At 38.1% G+C, this 22,928-nt stretch overlaps 1 protein-coding gene across 2 annotated transcripts in view; it reads right to left on the bottom strand.

Annotated features, from left to right (window-relative positions):
* slc41a1 (solute carrier family 41 member 1) overlaps window positions 1-22,928 on the bottom strand; it is a 52,571-nt gene that overhangs the window by 9,475 nt on the left and 20,168 nt on the right. For both annotated transcript variants that reach the window (XM_057845887.1, XM_057845888.1), the window contains exons 4-9: window positions 17,976-18,083; window positions 11,307-11,378; window positions 9,497-9,641; window positions 9,045-9,191; window positions 2,670-2,817; window positions 234-313 (exon numbers count right to left, since the gene is read on the bottom strand). In XM_057845887.1, the coding sequence (XP_057701870.1) occupies window positions 234-313; window positions 2,670-2,817; window positions 9,045-9,191; window positions 9,497-9,641; window positions 11,307-11,378; window positions 17,976-18,083 (700 nt within the window). The remainder of the gene's footprint in view (window positions 1-233; window positions 314-2,669; window positions 2,818-9,044; window positions 9,192-9,496; window positions 9,642-11,306; window positions 11,379-17,975; window positions 18,084-22,928) is intronic.

Here is a 22,928-nt window from a genome sequence, read left to right as displayed (position 1 = left end):
AAAAGCCTTTAGATGTATTGAGCAAATAGTCACTAGAGTGGTGGAAAAAGTTTGAAAAAATGGAGACAAAGTTGTTAAACAGGAAACACTGACTAACTGCTAGCTTCATCATATACCCTGACTCCACCTGTAGTTGTCATGGTAATTCCCTGCATTTGCATAATACACCACCCCTCTATCCCCGTCACAATCTTTTATGAAGACACTGTATTGAATAAGCATGGACTCCTCACCATTGATGACTGGAGTGAAGACAGCCATGCCTCGAAATTTAGGGTCACTAACGGTCTTGTCAAGAATAAGACCACCGACACTGAAACACAGACATTCAATAATTTTACGGAACATAGGTTTTTAATTTAGAATAGACATAATCAGTAAGACAGTGAATCAAATAAAACCTGTAATGAACTGTGTAGTACTAATTATGATTACAGGTAGTCCCCGTGTTACGACGTACCCGACTTACGTGCTTTTGGCTTTACAACGCCAGAGTCCCGTCCATCGTTTTGTCACCAGTCGTTTTTTTTTAAAGCTGCATTGTCTTGTGTCTTGTCTGACACCTCTTAGCATTGATGGTAAGTACTTTAGATTATTTGTCATTCAATTTTGTTATTTTTTTTAATTCTAAATGGTTGATCTCTAATTGCTATGCATACCCGGTATTTCTTATCCTATATGTGTGGTAGAGCAGGGCGGTAAACCGAAAATTTACCGTTACCGAAATTCTTCACGATGACCGACGTAATTTTGACCATGTCGGTAAATTCGGTAATTTAATAAAAGAAGAAAATATAGTCTTTTCATCCCGCTTTGACTCCGTGTTGTTCGGCTATGTTCATTCCCCTTTAAGAAAGCAGACAGTGTGCTTACGTTGGGAGTCACATGGTTTTCAGGAAGCCAATCAAACAGAAGCCCGGTAGGCTAACGCTAGCTGCTAACGCTACAAGTAAACGGGATGAAGTTGGGCTTAAGTTAGCTTCGCCAAACTTTCACCGACATTAAGTAAACTCTTGACAGGTTCCAGATAGGGATGGAAAAACCGAGGCTTTCTGAAACAATGAACCACTTTTAAGACAATTGCCCTAAATTGAATCACTGTTTGACACACTGCAAGAGCCCCATCTACTGGATAAACAGTGCACGTTTCTTTTTAAAAGTAAAGTTGACAAATTGCCTCAGCATTACATATCTTCAATAGAATTAAGTGGATGTCGTCTATTTCAACCAGGAGATCGTGTCGTCATTAAGTGTGATTTACACAATTAAAGTTGACCTCTTTAAGCCTGTGTCATTGCTTTTGTCTGTGAAGATGTGTTCAAAGCAGTATTTGTAATACACGACAGTGCTAGTCTTGTAAGTGGCTCGTCCTAGATGACAGGGAGTAACTATGTATTGTTTATTTTTTGTAAAAATTACAGTACAGTAAGCACAGTGCTTGGGAACAGGAATATTATTTATTGCATACTGTAAGGATTTCCAAAATCATAAGATGTAAATAATTGAGCTGAATAAAAGAAAGGAAAGATTTGTGAAACATTTTATTTTTAAATTAAGTATAATTTCTGGGGGGCGGGTGGATGTGTCGTATTTGTATCTATTCTAAATATCTAAACGTATGCCACTATCTAGTGTATAACAATGCGGAATGAATTTAATGAAATTCAAGTGATGATATTTTTCAAGTCATACAAGCTGTTATAAATGTTCACACAAGAATTCTTATTGTTTACAAGATTTTTTTAATACTTAATGTTTAGACTGCATGTGCAATTGTTAAATTGAAAGCTGGTAAATAAATTTAACGAGAAACTGTTAATTTGTATTCCATGCATTGATTCAAATTTTCAAATTATATAACAGTTTGCTTGGGCGAATTTATCGTCATTTATCGTTATCGAGGTAAATCTGCTCAATTTATCGTGATACGTACTTAAGGCCATATCGCCCAGCCCTATTGGTCCGCTTTCCTTTGTTGCACTCGGACTTGTTTGACGTCATGTTGGCGCTACTTTCTGTTAGTTTCAAGCATTGCTTTCATGTTGGGGAATGGGGGTTAATGTCAGTTAACATTACAAGAAGGCAGAGAAAGGGTAAACGGCACAGGCTCAGCGATGCCCCCCGTTTGCTCGCTATTAGCCTGCAAGCTTAATGAGCAGCATTCGTTTTCACTGGTGTCACTAATAGCTGCCATTTTCCTTGTTGAATTGCCCAAGAGCTGATCCTTATTTCCCTCGGTATTATTGTGCAACCATTAAGGTATGTTTTTGAAAGCAAATATGTCTCTATTTATATACTTTATAGCATTATTGTATGTTCTGTCATAATTGTATTTTCTAAATGTGTGTTCATAGTTTGACGGTGATAAAATAAAAAAATGTCAGTTGTAAGAAGAACTATTGCGTGATCAATATTAAGGGAGGGAAGAAATATCTTATTTTCTTCTTTATTTTATTATTACGATGTACAATACATGTTTTTGAATAGTTATTTTGGAATCAAGGGTACTTAGAAGGTTAATTCCGACTTGCGAGGAAATTCGGGTTACGTTGCCAGCGTCGGAACGGAACTCGTTTGTAAACCGGGGACTACCTGTATTTGACATCTATTTTTGCCTTGATAGTACAAAGTTGAGAAACAACTAGTGGAAGAAACTTTAACTGACATACCTGCTGATGGCCATAGCGATGATGACTGGCTCCCATCCAGAATAGAGGACTACTCGAGTGGAGGGAATCTTCCTGGCTATTAGCACCCATATTGGACATAATGCCACAAACACCGCACAAACCAAAGGATTGGCATAGTCGTTGTACTCTGCATGAGAGGATCACATTTTATGATTTACAAAAAGACATTTTAAATGTTTAAAAACATGAAGTATGGGTGAGTATCACTTCAATTAATGTATAAACAATATGATGGTAAAGTATTAATGTTTCTGAACCAACTCCAAGAGGCACAACAAGAAAAAGAGTCATTTAATCCTTTGAAACCAGGATGTGTCTTGGAACCACAATACTAGATTGATTTACGAGTCACTTTTAGCATCTGTAAATACATATAACGCGATACACCTCAGTTAGGGAACAATGGTTATAAAGGAGTGCTGTGTTTGTCCATCAGGATAGATGACTGAACAGGGGATAACATAGTGAGACAGGGTGTGGTGAATATACCAACAATGAAGGCAAACAGTTGAGGAATCATTTGCCCTGTTCTTTCACACATTGTTTTCTACTCTGGACACCTTCATTAAGTTACAGTGCCTTGCAAAAGTATTCGGCCCCCTTGAATCTTGCAACCTTTCTCCACATTTCAGGCTTCAAACATAAAGATATGAAATTTAATTTTTTTGTCAAGAATCAACAACAAGTGGGACACAATCGTGAAGTGGAACAACGTTTATTGGATAATTTAAACTTTTTTAACAAATGAAAAACTGAAAAGTGGGGCGTGCAATAGTATTCGGCCCCTTTACTTTCAGTGCAGCAAACTCACTCCAGAAGTTCAGTGAAGATCTCTGAATGATCCAATGTTGTCCTAAATGACCGATGATGATAAATAGAATCCACCTGTGTGTAATCAAGTCTCCGTATAAATGCACCTGCTCTGTGATAGTCTCAGGGTTCTGTTTAAAGTGCAGAGAGCATTATGAAAACCAAGGAACACACCAGGCAGGTCCGAGATACTGTTGTGGAGAAGTTTAAAGCCGGATTTGGATACAAAAGATTTCCCAAGCTTTAAACATCTCAAGGAGCACTGTGCAAGCCATCATATTGAAATGGAAGGAGCATCAGACCACTGCAAATCTACCAAGACCCGGCCGTCCTTCCAAACTTTCTTCTCAAACAAGGAGAAAACTGATCAGAGATGCAGCCAAGAGGCCCATGATCACTCTGGATGAACTGCAGAGATCTACAGCTGAGGTGGGAGAGTCTGTCCATAGGACAACAATCAGTCGTACACTGCACAAATCTGGCCTTTATGGAAGAGTGGCAAGAAGAAAGCCATTCCTCAAAGATAACCATAAAAAGTCTCGTTTAAAGTTTGCCACAAGCCACCTGGGAGACACACCAAACATGTGGAAGAAGGTGCTCTGGTCAGATGAAACCAAAATTGAACTTTTTGGCCACAATGCAAAACGATATGTTTGGCGTAAAAGCAACACAGCTCATCACCCTGAACACACCATCCCCACTGTCAAACATGGTGGTGGCAGCATCATGGTTTGGGCCTGCTTTTCTTCAGCAGGGACAGGGAAGATGGTTAAAATTGACGGGAAGATGGATGCAGCCAAATACAGGAACATTCTGGAAGAAAACCTGTTGGTATCTGCACAAGACCTGAGACTGGGACGGAGATTTATCTTCCAACAGGACAATGATCCAAAACATAAAGCCAAATCTACAATGGAATGGTTCAAAAATAAACGTATCCAGGTGTTAGAATGGCCAAGTCAAAGTCCAGACCTCAATCCAATCGAGAATCTGTGGAAAGAGCTGAAGACTGCTGTTCACAAACACTCTCCATCCAACCTCACTGAGCTCGAGCTGTTTTGCAAGGAAGAATGGGCAAGAATGTCAGTCTCTCGATGTGCAAAACTGATAGAAACATACCCCAAGCGACTTGCAGCTGTAATTGGAGCAAAAGGTGGCGCTACAAAGTATTAACGCAAGGGGGCCGAATAATATTGCACGCCCCACTTTTCAGTTTTTTATTTGTTAAAAAAGTTTAAATTATCCAATAAATTTTGTTCCACTTCACGATTGTGTCCCACTTGTTGTTGATTCTTGACAAAAAATTAAAATTTTATATCTTTATGTTTGAAGCCTGAAATGTGGCGAAAGGTTGCAAGGTTCAAGGGGGCCGAATACTTTTGCAAGGCACTGTATATAAATTGGTTCAGCACAGGATTTTTGGGGAAGAAGAAACATGAATTGGCTTTGTAATGACGGGTCCGTATATGTTTTAGCCATTTCTTTTCCAGGCCATTTCCGTTTTAAGCTTTAATGTGCGCAAACAACAACAATCATCCATTTTTCTGATTCATAATTATGTATAAAGAAACTATAAATTAGCTTTTATTTGTTGTTCCATTACGATTTTATTGAACAAAAGTCAGGAAATAATATACAGCCATTATTTATTTTCATTTTCTTCAAGATTTCGAGGCCCTTGGACTTGGAAACACGATAGGCCATATTTCAGTTGTGTGAACAAGCGGTCTCATATTATAGCACTAGCTAATATTAGCAGCAGGTGTTAGCAAGACCTTGCTGCAGCCTGAAAAAGCATAAAAAGCAGCAGAAGAAGGTCTTCGCGGTCAATCAAAGCGAACTTGGGGAAAACAAATAATCGTCGTATTTTATTTCCAGGTATGTGTTAAATAAACACTTAATGGAACATCAGATAAAAAGTCTCATTTTCTGTTTTTTAATTACGAATCTGGAAAAAGGAAGATAATTCATGTTCTGTTTTATTGTTGACACACATAACACGAAAAACGGAAAGAGGCGTTTTCTGTTTAAAAGAAAAAAAAAAAAACCGAATGGCCGAAAACTACACTGACCCAAGTGTCCATCACAGCGTGACATCATTGTAGTGCAACATAGTGTTGTGCCATTTTAATTAGACAAAAAATAGAGTATTGTGAGAATCAACAAATAGCAAAACTTGAGGACAGCCAGTAATTCATTTCAAGTTTCCTTATTCATCATTTCATGTTCTGTTAACACATGGATTCAAGTGCTCGTATGTATTCTATGACACTGTAGTGCAACAGTGTTGTGGCATTTTAATTAGACAAAAATTAAGAGTATAGTGAGAATCAACAGTTAGCAAAACTTGAGGACAGCCAGTAATTCGTTTCGAGTTTCCTTATTCATCAATTCATGTTCTGTTAACACATGGATTCAAGTGCTTTTATGTATTCTATGAATTTTAAATCAAAAGTTTCAAATGTTACATATTGAAAAATACACAAGGCTAAAATCTCAAGCAACCCGTCTGAAATAAAAGTTGACAAATGAATATAAAAGAAATTCATTTTGGTAAGAAAATTAATGTTTTAAACAGATTGATGCAAAACTGATTAATTTGCAGCCTTGGGTTCGATAAATCACAGCGCTCATGTCTTTTTACATAAACCTCTCTTAAAACCGTAATATGAACTATGTGGCAGTTTATTAGCCCAAAATGTGACCAGGTTGTAGAAGGGAAACGAGTATAGTGCTTAAACTAATTACTACAATCACATCTAGTGTAATAATAAAATGTGTTTGAAAATATGTTTCAATACTGGTTCGTCAACATATTTCTTCACTGTGGTTGAAGATCACTGTTCTAGTTGGTCAAAGAAGTGAGGTACAGTGGTACCTCTACATACAAAGTTAATCCGTTCCAGGACCTAGTTTGTAAGTCGAAATGGTCGTATGTCGAGCAGGATTTTCCCACAAGAATACATTACAATTCCATTAATTAGTTCCACTGCCCGAAAACCTACACTAAATCCTCAATAAATACTGCTTGTACTATTGCAAATAGCAATTACGCAGAGCAAAACAAGTTAACTGTGAATAAAAATTGGAATAATAACATAGTAGTAAAAGGGCTGTCAAAATTATCGCGTTAACGGGCGGTAATTATTTTTTTCTATTAATCACGTTAAAATATTTGATGCAATTAACTAGAGGTGTGCAAAATTTCCGATTCTTAGATTATTCGCGATTCGGCCGTGGAAGATTCGAGAACGATTCACAAACATCCAAATTCCGATTATTGAAATATGCCAAGTAAAGCGAAAGTACAACACACTCAGCGCAGGTCGCGCGGTCTTCGGCACAATGAAGAACGGAGCGAGAGTAGCTAAAAATCATGCTTCTCATTGCCCGGCCCCTCGGGTAATGCCAATGCTCAACTCACGGCTCTAGCTCAACTCATGCCACGAGATAAAAAACACAACAACATACCTGACTGCTGCCGAAAAGCTGCTACAAAGTACATCCACATAATGTTACGGTAGATACCATTTATATAGGACTAGATGCATTTTAGATTCGATAGCGTTAGCAGCATATCTACAAAAAGCTAGATGCGGGCGTTAGTAAACGGCCGCCATCCTAAAGCAGTACACTTCCCCGCAAGGCTGTTGTAGCGAACCTTCCAAGCGAACCTAATTAACTTTTTATCTAAAATACTCCCAAATCGGTAAAATATTGACTTGAATCTATCTTTAAAATAGTTTTAAAACTTTCACATGTCGAAAGTAGACAAAAGGGAAATTGATTGATTTTTTTTTTTTTTTGATTGATTTTTATTTCGAGCAATAACAACCAAAAACAACAAGTATGGAAAAAATTATGGAATAACGGGAGCAATTCTAACAACTTAAACAGTTGATTCACAACATTAAATTAATTGAATGTAGTTTAAAGCTGCTGATACAGAATGGGGACTGGAGTTTTTTATTTACTGTTATTTTTGTATATTTGTTTACTGCTATATGTTAACTTGATACTGAAATAGTAGTTTGGTTTAGCCTGAGAGTATTTTTGAACAATTTTGGAACTAATGTACAAAACATTAAAAAAAAAAAAAAGAGCGGGGTGCATCAATAATCGTTTTATAATCGAATCGGAGCCTCTGAATCGTAATCGTAATCGAATCGTTAGGTGCCCAAAGATTCCCAGCTCTACAATTAACGCACATGCCCCGCTCAAACAGATTAAAATGACAGCAGTGTAATGTCCGCTTGTTACTTGTTTTTTGTTGTTTGGCGCCCTCTGCTGGCGCTTGGGTCCAAATGATTTTATGGGTTTGGGGAGTGAGCATGGTGTAATTATTGACATCAACAATGGCGAGCTACTAGTTTATTTTTTGATTGAAAATTTTACAAATTTTAATAAAACGAAAACATTAAGAGGGGTTTTAATATAAAAATTCTCTAACTTGTACTAACATTTTACTAACAAGTTTTTCTATCCATGGATCACTTTAAGGGAAAGTTAATAATGTTAATGTCATCTTGTTGATTTATTGTTATACTAAACAAATACAGTACTTATGTACCGTATGTTGAATGTATACATCCGTCTTGTGTCTCATCTTTCCATTCCAACAATAATTTGCAGAAAAATATGGCATATTTTATAGATGGTTTGAATTGCGATTAATTCCGATTAATTAATTTTTAAGCTGTAATTAACTCGATTAAAAATTTTAATCGTTTGACAGCCCTAATTAGTAGTAATAATAATAATAATAACACCTGTAATAATGTGACGAATCAGGTTCTAATGTGGCAGATGTATTTTTTGGTGTACCTGAACGCACCGTGTGGTTGACGTGCCAGAGTGAGGGAGGACTTTTCACCTCCACTTTACACTCTCAGTTGCAGAGGACTGTAGGCGTATTGTGTTGCACAAGTTGATGGAATAAATGACTAGAAACCTGACGAAGCTGGCGATTTCTTTGGCGATGTTACCACAATAATAATTGTCACCCTAACTTAAAACGTCTGGCAAACAGAGGACCGTCGAGAGTGTACATTCTACGGCCATATTGTCGAGCCAGTACACGAATGCGCACACAAAGCTCAAAATTTTCTATTATTTCCAACTTCATTTCAATGGTAAGCATCACCTATTTCCTTTTTTCACCACCTGCGCTAACATTATTTGAACCCATGTTGATTGGTCTCACAAGAAAATCTTCCGTGCGTCCGTCTTGTGGGGAAAAAAAAAAAGAAACTGCGCCGCTGTCATAGATCGTCGTATTTCGAGCTTATAGTCGGATGTAGAAACAAATGGCGAGTCAAATATTACGTCAGATGTCGTAAAGATCATGTGTCAAAGCGATCGGATGTCGAGCTACCACTGTATTGTGTGACAATATGCATGGTGGTGGTGCAGGCTGTTTTTTTTGTGCATATTTATCCCCCTACATTTGACTTTTTTTCCCAAATATTGACTACCAAAGCATGGTCTTTAACTATATAACCAAACTTTGTTACTGTAGTCTCTTAAATCTGTTGTTTTGATTACCTAGTTCCTTGTACAGCCCTGTTGAGATGCCAGCCAGTAGGGACAGGGTTATTAGGTCCCCCAGGCTGGCAGCAATAGGTGTAGCCACATTATCTGGGTTGATGCCAACTTTCCTGGATGCGATGATCACACCAATCATGATGAGTCCTGTGGGCCAAAGGCATGGAGACATTAACGGTCAGTTTTTTAACTCCATCCAAGATTTAATGAAAAATGAGACGGAAGTATTGTATATGTTTATAATGTAAGCCAAATTCGAACATTAACATTGTCCATGAGTCATGACCGTAGAAAAAGTAGATCTTATTTAAGAAGAAGACCTTATTTAAATAATGATTAAATGTTTCACACAAAACTTAAACAAAAATTGTTCCCAAATAGACATTTAAAACAAACCCTTTTTAAACGACTACATTCAAATGTATTAATAATCCAGTACAGTAATTGTATACCTAGAAGCAGTGAGGCAATAAAGGCAGTAGCTACACTGGAGGCACAAAGCAGCACTGCGTGGCCCAGCCTGAAGTGGCCCTCTGGAATCCAACCAAAGATCACAGCAGCAATTGAGGCTAGAAACCCTACAACTGTGGCCTGGACCTGAACAAATGTAAAATCCTACCATTAATCATCATGCCAAGGCACCCGTTTAAAATAAATTAAATAAAAATAAATGACACAGAAAACCAATAAAAAGAGCATTCAATTCAATATTCCATAACTTATACTGTTGTATGAATGGCAACAGGTTTATTGCACCATTGTGCATCTAATGGAAAGGCATTCAATATTCTATATGTTAGTGTGTCATAAAACATCATTGCCTTATCTACATGACAAATATATATTCTTAAATAATAATTGAAATGACAATAATAATGTTGTAAATGATATTCCCATCTTGTGCCCATTGCTTTCGGAAAGACCCTCTCCAAAGATGTTGTTTTTTTTCCACTCATATCGCAGGTTTTTGGGCTTATTATTTAGATTGACAAGAGTGTCAGAGAGTTGTTTTTCCAAAATATAACACCTTTTAGACCCTAATAATAATTAAAATGGTAATTATTAGGGTTGTTCCGATCATGTTTTTTTTTGCTCCCGATCCGATCCCGATCGTTTTAGTTTGAGTATTTGCCGATCCTGATATTTCCCGATCCGATTGCTTTTTTTTTTTTGCTCCAGATTCAATTCCAATCATTACCGATAATTTTTCCCAATCATATACATTTTGGCAATGCATTAAGAAAAAAATGAATAAAACTCGGACGAATATATACATTCAACATACAGTACATAAGTACTGTATTTGTTTATTATGACAATAAATCCTCAAGATGACATTTACAGTATTAACATTCTTTCTGTGAGAGGGATCCACGGATAGAAAGACTTGTAATTCTTAAAGGATAAATGTGACTTTGTATATTGTGACTAAATATTGCCATCTAGTGTATTTGTTGAGCTTTCAGTAAATGATACTGTATCCATTTAACTGTTCTACCCAAATGCATGATGAGAAGTGCAACCATGACTATGCGTAGCGGCACCAATTGATATATCTTCTGTGCGTTGGGAAATAACATAGGGTGTTAAGAAAAAAATCAACCACTACCTTTCTTCCCCATATTGCTTCTCACGATATTTCTAATCGTTGAGAAAGAGATTTTAAAGCTTTAGCCAATTAAAAAAAGGCGCCAAAGACTACCAAAATTCACTCTACTCATTTTAAGCTGCCTTTTACCTCTATATATAGATAAAACGGCGCCATTATAGACTAAACGCGACAATGCGTGAGTGGGTCGTGCAGTGCATGCGGTAATTGCGTTAAATATTTTAACGTGCTTAATTAAAAAAAATTAATTACCGCCGTTAACGTGATAAATTTGATAGCCCTATTTTAAGCCAAAACTAAAGACTCTGGATGAGTGTAAGACATTTTGTCTGTAACGTTAAATACAATTGGAAAACGATTCGATTAAAAATATATATATATTAAAAAAAGGCATGTCCGATATTTTTTTGCCGATTCCGATACTGTGAAATGATGTGATCCGACCCGATTGATGCCGATCGATCAGGACATCTTTAGTAACTATAGACATTTTTAATCTTTCTGTGCTGCTCGCTATGAAATGCCTCATGGACAGGTACTGGGCTGAGGCCCAGTGGTTGGGGACCATTGCCTTAGATAATAAAGCAATTAAGAGCAACAGTAAAAAACCAAATATGTGTATTCACTGACATGTGACAATGATGTTCTTATACCTGGATGAGAGCCAAATTCCCCATGATCATGTTCCACATGTCCTTGGTTGTGTCCATCAGACCAATATTAGCCTGAAAGACAAAGCACAACACAGCAAGTTAGCGATCACTTGCACATGAATGTGTTCGTGCATGGTGTTGCCTGTTGGCCCAACAGAACAATAAGAGATCAGTTTTCTATACAAAGATGCTCTCATCTCTGATTCCCACCCAGGCCAACGACACTTATCTCATTGCAGCCACCCACCCCCACACACACATACACAGATGTTCTCAAGCATCAAAGGGTGGTGGTCAGTGGTCACAGTAGTCCACTGTGTAAAGTCCAAATGCCACGTGCAGTCGGGACTTTGAAATGCAGTTCCATCTGCTTGATTTGGTGTGCACGGTGGGTCACCCATCTTTTAAAAAGTTGCCCCTAACCTGCACCTCCATCTGACCCTCTGACACCACTTTTTAGTTGTTGTGTGATCCAACAAACAACAAAGGGTTTCCTCCTTCTTGCTTGTCACACTTGCTAAATTTGGTCGATGAAAAGGAAACTAATACTGTTGCACAACTTGGTTGATGGTTTCTGAAAGTTGCGGCTAATTCAGTATCATACACAGGATCTCTTTAAGGTTTATGAAAATGTGTGAGAAGATTAAAATGATAACATAGATATTTGGAAATGTCAAAATATAACAAAAACATTGTTTTCTACACTATGCTGCTAAAAGCACATGCGCTGAATTACAATTAAAGAATGTGCCAGCACCGTGGCGAGTTGACATTGATCCAATTTTTATTACACAAGGCAAAAACCATCATTTTAATTAATTGGACACTAATTTTTCAATAGATGCGATTATAAATTATATACGCAATCGGACAGAGTCACAAGATATAGCTGAGTATTTGATATATTACAGTAGATATAATTCTTAATTCTCATACCCTACACATCTGTCACTTAGCAAAACACAAACAGAAAAAAAAAAAAACTATTTATGCATAGAGCTATCTTAGAATGTAATAAATCTTTAAAAACTAGCATGTTTTTGGTCTGTGGGAATAAGCGAGAACCCATGCAGGCACGTTGAGAACATGTAAACTCCACTCTGAAAGGCCCCAGCAGGCAGGTTTGAACCTTAAACCTTCCTGCTGTGAGGTACAGTACTAACCATCACACCACTATGGCAATAGACATGAGTAGAAAGAGGAAAAAGTGTAATTAGGAACAGTTTAAAAGGAACAGTCCTTATTTTATGTCATGGAAACAATGGATCACAATGTTGTTGTCGAATTAAAGTGAGTATTTGCTACTAAAATTTATTGGACAGGAAATAACTACATGACTGATATTCAAAAGGCTTGTGAGGTGCCAATGTCCATCCGTGTGTATGACTATGTGAGTTTAAGTTGCAGACATATAGTATTAGAGCACATAAGGCTATCAGGGCCATGTAAACATGCATGTGGAATGAGGCCTCTCGCTGTACCATGCACAAGGCTGTTTAAAGAGGGCTAACTGCCACATTGATAACAAAGTTTATTTGGGACTGATAGCAAAAAGTCAAATATCGGCAAAGACCACCAGGGGTTAAAGACTTGAAGATGAACTCTAAATTAAAAAGCGACAGAGGGAACATTCATTTATTGTTGTCTTTTTTTCTGATTTATATGCTGACATTGGACTGATTATTCTTTAATTAAGAGTGATTTTAAAGATATTTAGGAATCACATATTAATAAGTACAAAACGCAAATGGAAATATTCGCTATAACTCACAAGAAATTCAATAATGGAGGTGTGAGAAATAAGATTTTTTTTGTTTGTTTGATTGGAGCCGTTAAGCCGTTAAGGAATGTGGAAGTGGAGTATATGTTTTTATTGTAACCAGATCAGGAAAAGGAAATTTATGAGTCATAAACTCAAGATGCCGGAATGGCGGATGGGTGGTTATCATGTCCACCTCACAGTTTTGAGATCAAGGGTGCAATCCCGGGCTCTGGCCTTTCTGCGCGGAGTTTGCATGTTCTGCCCATAATGCGTGGGTTTTCTCCGGGTACTCCTGCCACATCCCACAAACATGCATGGTAGATTGATTATCCACTTCAGATTGTCCCTAGGTATGAGAGTGTACGTGAATGGTTGTTTGTCTCCTTGTGCACTGCGATTGGCTGGCAGCCAACTTAGGGTGTACCCTACCTTCTCCCTATAGTTAACTGGAATAAACTCCGGTACTCGTAAGGATAAGCGGAATGGAAGATGAATGAATGAATTAATAAAAAATAGGCAGTTGTCCCCCACTAAGGGTTAAATTGTGTTTACAAAATGGTAAAATGACCAAGAAAACTTACATGAGTTTTAATCTCCTAATTAGCAGTGACATGGAAAGAAACGTGGTCCAGCTGAGGCCAACCCAATAAAGAGCTGACGGTAATGTCTTAAGACAAGCTCCAATTTCTGGCCCAGTTTCTGAGGATTGATGTTGGATCATTACGCTTGGGCAATGGCAACAGGTTTCGGACATGACAAAGAGCAAAGTCAGATTCAGATTTTATGCACAAAATGTTAAGGCATTACTAGTTTTTTTTTTTTTTTTCTTTCTTGTTTGCTTTTGTTTTGCCAATTAAAAGCGACACCACAGCTGCTAGAAACCAATTTGGCTGACACAACAATCATAAATTAAGGATGAAAGCTAGCATGTTAACACTGTCAACTTCTTGAAACCAGTTAGAATGGCTTGCTTGTGAAATGGGATTCATTTAAGCCAGCTCATTTGGTCCCAGTACTAATCAGTGTTGTCACTTCTTACCCACACATGTCTGGAAAGAATGTGAGGATTGGTCTGCATAGCTCTAATTCCATCCTAATTCTCTTGATACTTTCAAGAGGAACTTAACCAAAGATATCAAACCTTTGTGTTATTTCAACGCATATTTCTTCTATGTGATGCCCCCAACTGAAATCTGCAAAAATATGTATTCCAAAAAAATATGCTTTAAAAATTGTGGGAGACCTACTAGTATATGATACAAATCCAGACAGAGGTGGAAAATGTTAGGGCGGCATGATATGTTTTAGCATCGTCATCACGATAGACGTTTTATCAGTCGGGCTTTAAAAAAATTGGTAAATACATTGATCGCTTCTGCACACATCCAAGTGGTCCATTTCATTCAGAAACATAAAATACTGTATGTAATATGAAATAAACATGCTTTTTTTTGCCACAGGCACTTTAATGAAAAATACTAAATAAAAACGATTGATCTCCTTATTCAAGTATCTGCCAATTTCAGGCACTCAACCCCACTAAAAGGCAAGAATACATCTTTGGGTAATAAATAAGGCTTTAACAACTAATAAATTAAATCGATTAAAATCAGTTATTAAAATAGTTGCCAACTAATTTGACAATAGATTTTTGCCGGCAGACATGAGCCGTCCCATTTGGGTCCTTGTCTGTGTGTAATGTGAGGCCAGTGATTTAGAGCAAGAGAGAAAGAGAGAGAGTTCACTGCTACACTCGGGTTGGGCTGCTGAATCAATAATACTGTATTACGAAGTATCGAGAGTTAGATTGTCTCTTGTGTTGTTAGATCCAGTGTGCCTCCATCAGAGGTCGGTAAATGAAGCCAATTGTATTGTTTGTATTTGTTGCTAATACGTTACTACTTAGCACGGAGCGCTAAGCTAGTTAGTGATTATGCTAATTAGTGTCTCAAGTGTCCGTTTGTATTGAGTTTTGGAGAAGCATATAATAGATAGATTGTAAAGTTGTCTCATTTCTTTTAACAAAGAAACGACACACATGATCCCATTCATATAACGGCTTAGTGTCTCTCTTAAAACACAAACTCAAACTGTAAATTGTCATACACGAGAGTGTGCTTTGTTTATAGAAAATGAATGAGTCATTGAAACAATATATATCAGCGCTTTGCCCACAAGAAAATGTCAATCAGCAGCACTTTTTTTTTTTTTAAATTTGAATGAACAGGACTTTTATCTGATTTGCATTCTGATAAATTCTTTTTATGTTTTATACTCAGAAACGTAATTAAAAACTTAATTTAAAAAACTGTTTTATGTACCTAAAACAGTACAGTTGTGGACTACAGTTAAGTCAGGAAGTTGTAATAAAATATTATTTTTGAAGGAAATAGTCATTTTGTAATCAATGTTACTTCCAACATGCCTAAAACAACTTCAAGTTAAATTGTGAAGGTAATTGAAAAAAGTGACATTCATCCGATTAATAGATTAATCGTTCAAGTAATCGTCCAATGAATCGATTATAAAAAAAAAAAAAAATCATTAGTTGCAGCCCTAGTATTCAACAAGTTAGATTCAGATGGCAGCCAGCTACCACCAAGGCATACAAATACAGTACAGATAGAGCAAAATTTACAACAATACTGTGCTTGACATGATATATGTCAGGTGTACCTGTACATAAAATTAGAATGCTTGGAGTCTTGTAGAACTGGTAACCAGCAAATCGCAGAGAACAAAGACACAAAAGATCATTCATGCTCACATTTTCACCTATGGGCAATTTGGAGTCTTCAGTCAACCTACCGTGCATGTTTTTGAGATGTGTGAGCAGGGGTGAAAGTGGCAAGAAACTCTAGCCAGAACTACATTACCTGACATAAAGGTTTCTACGGCGCTATTGAAACCACTGAAATGCTAAAAAAATGCTTTTGGCACAGTTATACCTAAGACATACAGTACATTTAAAACACAACAGGTTTTACACATGCATTAGGCTAATGCAATACACTTAAGATAACAAAGTATACACGAGAATCTGATTTTCATTCGAAATTAAAATTTTTAATGATGTGCAAAATAAAAGTTCAAAAATACCAGTAACCCCAACCTCCATCTCCTAATTTCCTTACATCTAAATGCAAAACCTCAAGTTTGAGTACTGTAGAACATAAATTACATAGTAATATGTACATTAAAATTGAAGATAACATATTTAATATATTTTAAAGATGACACAAACACTGCCTTTTTCAATTATAAGGAAATTATTAAGTAGCCTATTCATAAATCAACAAAATATGCCCAATTGTGCACATTAACATGGAAGATGTTCTGAACCTCCCGATCAGAGCAAATAAAATAAAGTAAAATAAAATAAGCCTCCTCAACTCTCTCCTTTCTCTTAATGATGTAAACAAATTTCCGTTGCATTGTTCTTTTTTATGGCATTAATTCAACAAACTGCTCATTACCTCTTTGAATTGCTATTTTTTTCTTTTTGTTGTTGTTCCCAAACACATGTGCATCTGAACCAATCAAAGCTACAGTAACCATTCATGCTGATAACATGTCAGTCTGTCAGCCCATTAAACGTACAACTGAGTCCAGGGTGGTTTGCTGCACGCATGCACACGTCAACGCGACTCGTCAGACTCCGATACACCGCTGGGCAGAATTTCGTGTTGGAATAAATAAAAAATGAATATTGGTGGAAACGGATTACGCAACACAAGCACTTCATTAGGCTAGTTGTGAACATTTGTGTATGTAAATCTGACGTCTAGTAGTAGTAGTGCAGTAGAAAGTAGATTGTTTTCTTGTTGGAATGTGTGGCAGCCTGGAAGGTTATTTTAACATGGGGTTTTGACAGTAGACGTCATGTTTTCAGGATCAAAAGCACCATTCTGGGACCGAATTTTTTACCGGAACGGGGTACCAGACCATTCTGGCCCGCTTTCTCCCCTGTGTGTGCGGAAACCTAATGACTAATCATGCATTCATTACTTGATTTAAAGTGGCAGGGCGTAGGGTTTGTCACGCCCTAGGCTGGAATTCTGGAATTTCAACAACTGAGGACAGACAACACTTTTATCATGTGCATCACAGCGGAAAGAATATTGTTGAATAAATTGAAAAAAGACCCCACAAAATGTATTTTTCTGATGAGAATAATGGAGACAATTCAAATAAATAAATAAATAAAAGCCATTAATTCCAACAAGTGTCCGCCCCCAGCGCGGGCAGACATTTTATCACTGTCTTCAATATTTTAGCCAATGAAATGCGAGTATCCGAGATTGTCTACCCTCCCTCGTCATTAATATTCATTATCACATTCACCTGTGCTCGAGTCTATCACTGCGTATGTGAATAGGTATAACTGATATCACAAAATCGCTGCACTCGTAAGCAGTGTCATTTTGTGTGCTTTGACAATATTTTCTCCATTATCAGGGGTCAATGAAATTAGCGATTTGCATACTTAAAAACTTTGAGCAACCATCACCCAATCATTTATACTAGGTGTTGTCTGTTCCTTTAGCTGATGAAAATAACATCATTAATGTATGTACCCCAGCAAACATACTCTATATTCTTTATACATGTCAATCATGTTTATCTGTCACATTGTAGAGTGAGTACATATTTGAGTTATAAAAGGAAAAAAAATCAAGTCATGAGGGTTAGAGGAATGTTGCTATCAGCTCTTCTGAAACTGCAGGTTACTTTGTCAATATCACCTGTGACCCCATGAACAAATTGCCTTAATGACTGTCACAGTTTAAGGATTGGGAAACTTGACAGAAAAAAAAAAACACCTAATAGCCACAGAATCAATAAAATGTTTAAGTGCTTTGGCACTTTAAAAAGAAAATAAAGAAAAACAGGCAAATATTGCTTACCGCTGTGGAAAGTCTTGAGGCCAACGTCATCTCCAGATTGCCTTTGAGCCCCAGTAGTGCCGGAACAAGGATAAACACTTCTGAGACCTTGTCGAATACAGTCCAGTGCTGAAATGATCACAACAATACTTTTGACATACCACAGTAAACAGCCGATTCCAAAACTAGGTCCATCTAGATTATGCTGATAAAGTGTTTGGCTTTATATGGTCACTGTGTATCTTCACATCCATGTTTTTTTAATTGATGAAGTAGAGAGGCCAAGTCTCTGGACCTTAAAAAGATTAGAATGTAACAGTATTTCGTTCCATTGCAGGCTATGATGCACATGTTTTTGGAATATGGTTGATCAGTATGCATCAAAATGAGCATACTGGTGCAGCAAAGGTATGTAGAGGTAAAATCGGGCCCAAAAATATCCGGCCCGACCCGACCCGGCCTGCAGGTATTAAAGCCCGACCCGGCCCGAGCTGGATTACTGTAATTTCCGGACTACAAGCCGCTACTTTTTTCCCTCATTTTGGGTATTGCGGCGTGTGCAATGATGAGGCCAATTTGTGCATTTTTCTGACGGCCGCCAGGGGCGCTCGAGCATAGAATGTAGGAGTGAGACACGTGGAATATATGTGTCGAGGAAGACGCTAGTCTGCACTATTACCGGTGTTAAGCTTTGAGCGTTGTGCATGAATAGAGGTGGCGGACCCTTGTCTTTGCGCATGAATGGAATTGGCAGATCTGCATCATGGAAAACGCTTGAAAAAAATAATCCGAGTTGTATGGGAAGTTTTGATGACTCGCGGCGAGAAATCGTTTGCAAAGACTCGCCTCATGCGAAGAGCAGCTATTGCACATGTATGCCAGGGGAGCCTGGCAGCGTGAAGCGGTGTGAAAGAAGCCCGCCATCACCAACAGGCTTCGAGGGGCCAGTCTGCTGCGTGACGAGGAGGATGGCATGGACTCAGGAGTGAATTTGCCTTATTATGGGAGACATTGAAGGCGACAGTGAAGGAGAGACTGAGTAGATGCGTGGCGAAGTGTATCTAAGCGTCTTCATATCCGACACTGAGGGTGAAGACTTCCATGGTTTGAGTGCACAGAAGGAAGATGAAGATTGCTAGCAAAGACTTTTATGTTTTTAATAACCAGCCCAATTAGTGCTGTACCGCGTGTTGATGCCATGTAACTTCCCTGCCGCTGCCATATAAATGCCATGTTTGCTGGCACTGTTTGGAACGAAAAGTTGAGGTGTGTTATTAAAATTTTGAAAACTGTATTTCTTTGTCAAAATCTCTTGTTACTAAGTGGGCACACACGGCTTATAGGCAGGAGAGGCTTATGTATGTACAAAATGGTTTTTCCTTTAAAAATGTACTGGGTGAGGCTTGTAATCAGGGGCGCCCAATAGTCCAGAAATTACGGTAATTAGCTTTATTTGCTGGCCCAAGCCCGAAACCCCCCCGAAATTTTATGTTTTATTTGTAGGCCCGAACTCGAAAAAACCGTGGGGATGCAATGCGTCAGTCAGACCTGGACTGAGCACTGCTTGGAAAAAGGGAGTAGGGACTGGTTGCGTTTGGTGTGATCACATTTGTGACGATGCCTGTGCATAATGATAACAAATTAAAGCCTGTCTTTTGCCACGAATTCTACCAGTTAAACAAGACTGTAAGATGCATATTGAATAAACATTTATATATTTTATATTTGTGTGTCTGTTCTATCAGGCGGATAGTGGACTTTATTTAAATTTCTTCGAGGTGGCAGAAAAAAAACATTTTCTCAATGTTTAAATAGTCTACATATTTTTCTGGTCATTATAAATGCATTTAAACAACGAAATAATGCTGGAAACGTTTGTTAAATATATTTCTCGAATGAGAGCAAAAGAGCCACATTCGTTTACACTCAGCGAAGCCGACACAGGTTTCTGTATAGCATCTTCAACAATCAATTTGAAGCCTTTCCATTCCCCACTCCTACTGGTGCATGTTTGCCTTTTCAATTCCCCCGTCTTAAGTTTGTTTTTCACTTCTTGCTGCGCCATATCGAAAAGGAAATACCAGGATGCGGACTCGCGGAGGGCGCCAGGGTGGGAGGGGAAGATTAAAAACAGGGCGGGGCTCACGTGCGTAGGCATGCACTGGCTCTGAGGCTCATGTTTGCAATTACCATACAGCGCCTTCTCTGTTTATGTCATGGAAAACACGGGCAGGCAGGTGGTGTGTGGACCCACATGCAGGGAAAGGGAGGCGAGGCAGGTAGACGGTGCAAAAATGATTTAATTAAGGCAAGCAAAAAACAAAGTATCAACAAATAATGTGGCGATAACAAAAACGCAGCAAACAAAACTCAGGTCACTCACAAAAGGCTGGGTGTCAAAAACTTACTGAGGCGAACACGAGGGCTAGGAGAAAAGTGACAAGAACAGGTTCGGACGTGCACATGGACATTGACAATGACGCAACAAGGAGTGAAAAGAAAATGGGAGCTTATATACACACAGCAGACAAGGGGTAACAAGAGGAGGAACAGCTGGGTAAAACAGGAGGATGCAGATTGGAGGATACACTAGGAGCAGGCACAACAGGTGAAATCAATGGGCAATCACAGGGACAAGTCACACTTGGAGAAAACCAACACAAAACCTAACAGTTTAATCCAAATTATTTATTTTATAACAAGTATTCCTTAGTTTAACATCCATACATCGTTGTAGTATACATATATAAATATATAATTATTTTTTAAAAAAGTTAGTGAGCGAGAAGTCCAGCCCCAATTTCGGATCGGGTTCGGGCTTAAGATCTTACGTCCACTATGAGGACCTGAGTGATCAGTGAGAAATGTGGTCCCCCGTATCTGTTTCACAGTGCAGATCTCCCTAGCCAAATTGAAGTGATCTCCTAGTTAGATCTTTTCATACTTCCTCATACCATGCGAGAGTCAACTTTCCACTGAGCAAACCAGTTTTTCCTCCCGTCTGGTATAGACACCAACAAGCGTGCATTATAAAGATAATGAATGACAGGATTTACTCCTGCATCCAACGTATCACACTCTCTTTTCAAAGAACAGGCTTGCCCCTGCCCACGAAATCAACTTCAACTGGTGGTGGTGCTGAAGACAAAGAAAACTTATGGATAAAGGGACTTTTTAATCAATACGGAATTTCAGACCACTCTATATATTTAGGTAAAGTGAGGTTTTGCTCACATAATTTTTCAACCGCCAAAGTATTGTTTACCTCCACTTTGCACTGTGAAACTTGGTCTAGCATTTCTATTATTGTAATTATACTATAATATGGTTATGTCTTCCATCGCACATGAGACTAGAGAATTGGTTCTAAAAATAGCAGAGTAGCAGATAAGTGAGATACGATTTCCTCATTCGGATAGAAAGGTTTGGTTGGTTGTCTACAATAGCCAGAAACACTTTATAGCCATCTGATTGAGTTGACTGATCCATCTCCTTTTATTTTTGATCCATCTCCAATAAAGGTGCTTATCTTTGGAGATAGTCCTATAGGCTCCTTCCATTTACAGCCCAGGCTACTCTCGGTTAAATCAATACTACTAGATTTTTATTGCATACTTGCTTCCTGCAGTAAGATACTATATTGTATACTGTATGCCTGCAGATGTACAGGAGTGATAAGAAATGACGTCAAAGCTCTGTTTGTTTTTAAATTTGTAGGTGTGGCACAAAACCAGTGGTAGTTAGACTACTTGTGACTTTGCGTTTGCTGTCGTCAGGTCAAATAGAGCTGCTTACAGCCAAGTTCCTTGCCTTGGCTGACTGCCATCTGCCAAAGCAGCAGCCTTGAGAGCACCTCTGCAAGCACTGCTCTCCTCTTTCACTGCCACATGCTTTTAGACTTACTCTATCTTACTACCCCCTGCAGTGATATATGTTGTTTTTGTCTTCATTGAAAACTGGCTCATAGCCAAAGAAGCCCACTGTCATCATGTATACATTTGCAGTTCTAGGAACTTGATGGAGCAAACTCAGTATCACTTGTGTACAGACCTATAGGAATTTTGATATGCAATCCCTCCTAGGGTCAAGTAGCCCTGTTAAGTAACATGGCCGTATTTCATTTTTGATCACTTGCTGCTCAAATTCAGAAGCTAAACCCCAAGGTATGCAATGTTGATGCAATTTGGAGGCGTCATAGAGACTGTAGCAAGGGGTTTAAGTTTCCGTTTGCTACAATTATGGACGGTACAGTTTGGTATGATCCCATATTAAGTTCATTACACAGCGCTTACACAAAACGCAAAATACACGTTCAAATGCTCTTTGCAAGATTAAACATCTCATCCAGTTACTACATTAACCACGGATGCCGTTTCCTGTTAGTTAATTATGGTATATTCAATAAGGAAGGATATTATATTTGTAGCAATTCTAAAGTGTTAGATAACTGAAGGGGAAAGTTGAGAACTGTTAAAATTTGTCTAAAGACCCTTGTGCCACTTCACTGTACTTATTTTGTTTGCCAAAGTTCATTGTTGTTTTTGTCAACGATGACTACAATGAAAATATTTCATTAACGGACATTTTTTTATTTTATGACGAACTAAAAATGTGTCTTAGGAGATTAAAACATAACAAGACGAATGCCAGTTTTTGTCTGAGAGACGAAAATAGAATAAGTAGTATCTGTGATATGTTCACAATGTCGGGTCGCTCATGTGACATGTGCTGCCCCCTCTACCGGTGTTTTAGATATTCTTCATGCTTGGCTGCGCTTGAGGCTCTCTTGTTTTGAAAAACATGGTAAGATTTGTTTTCTTATCTTGGCAAGAGAGAATATGCAATCTGTCTTTAGCCTTTGAAAGGTCTGTGTTAAAAACCATCACACACAAAATGTAACTTATAGCGTTAAGCGACCTGGGCACCCGCTCCAATAGCTGCCTTATTTGTAACCACTAAACTGTTCAGGCCTTT

The sequence above is a fragment of the Corythoichthys intestinalis genome, chromosome 9, assembly GCF_030265065.1.
Source record: "Corythoichthys intestinalis isolate RoL2023-P3 chromosome 9, ASM3026506v1, whole genome shotgun sequence".
In the NCBI taxonomy this organism is placed as follows: domain Eukaryota; kingdom Metazoa; phylum Chordata; class Actinopteri; order Syngnathiformes; family Syngnathidae; genus Corythoichthys; species Corythoichthys intestinalis.
Note: the sequence above shows the minus strand (reverse complement) of the source record. Positions and strands in the feature narration are given on the sequence as shown.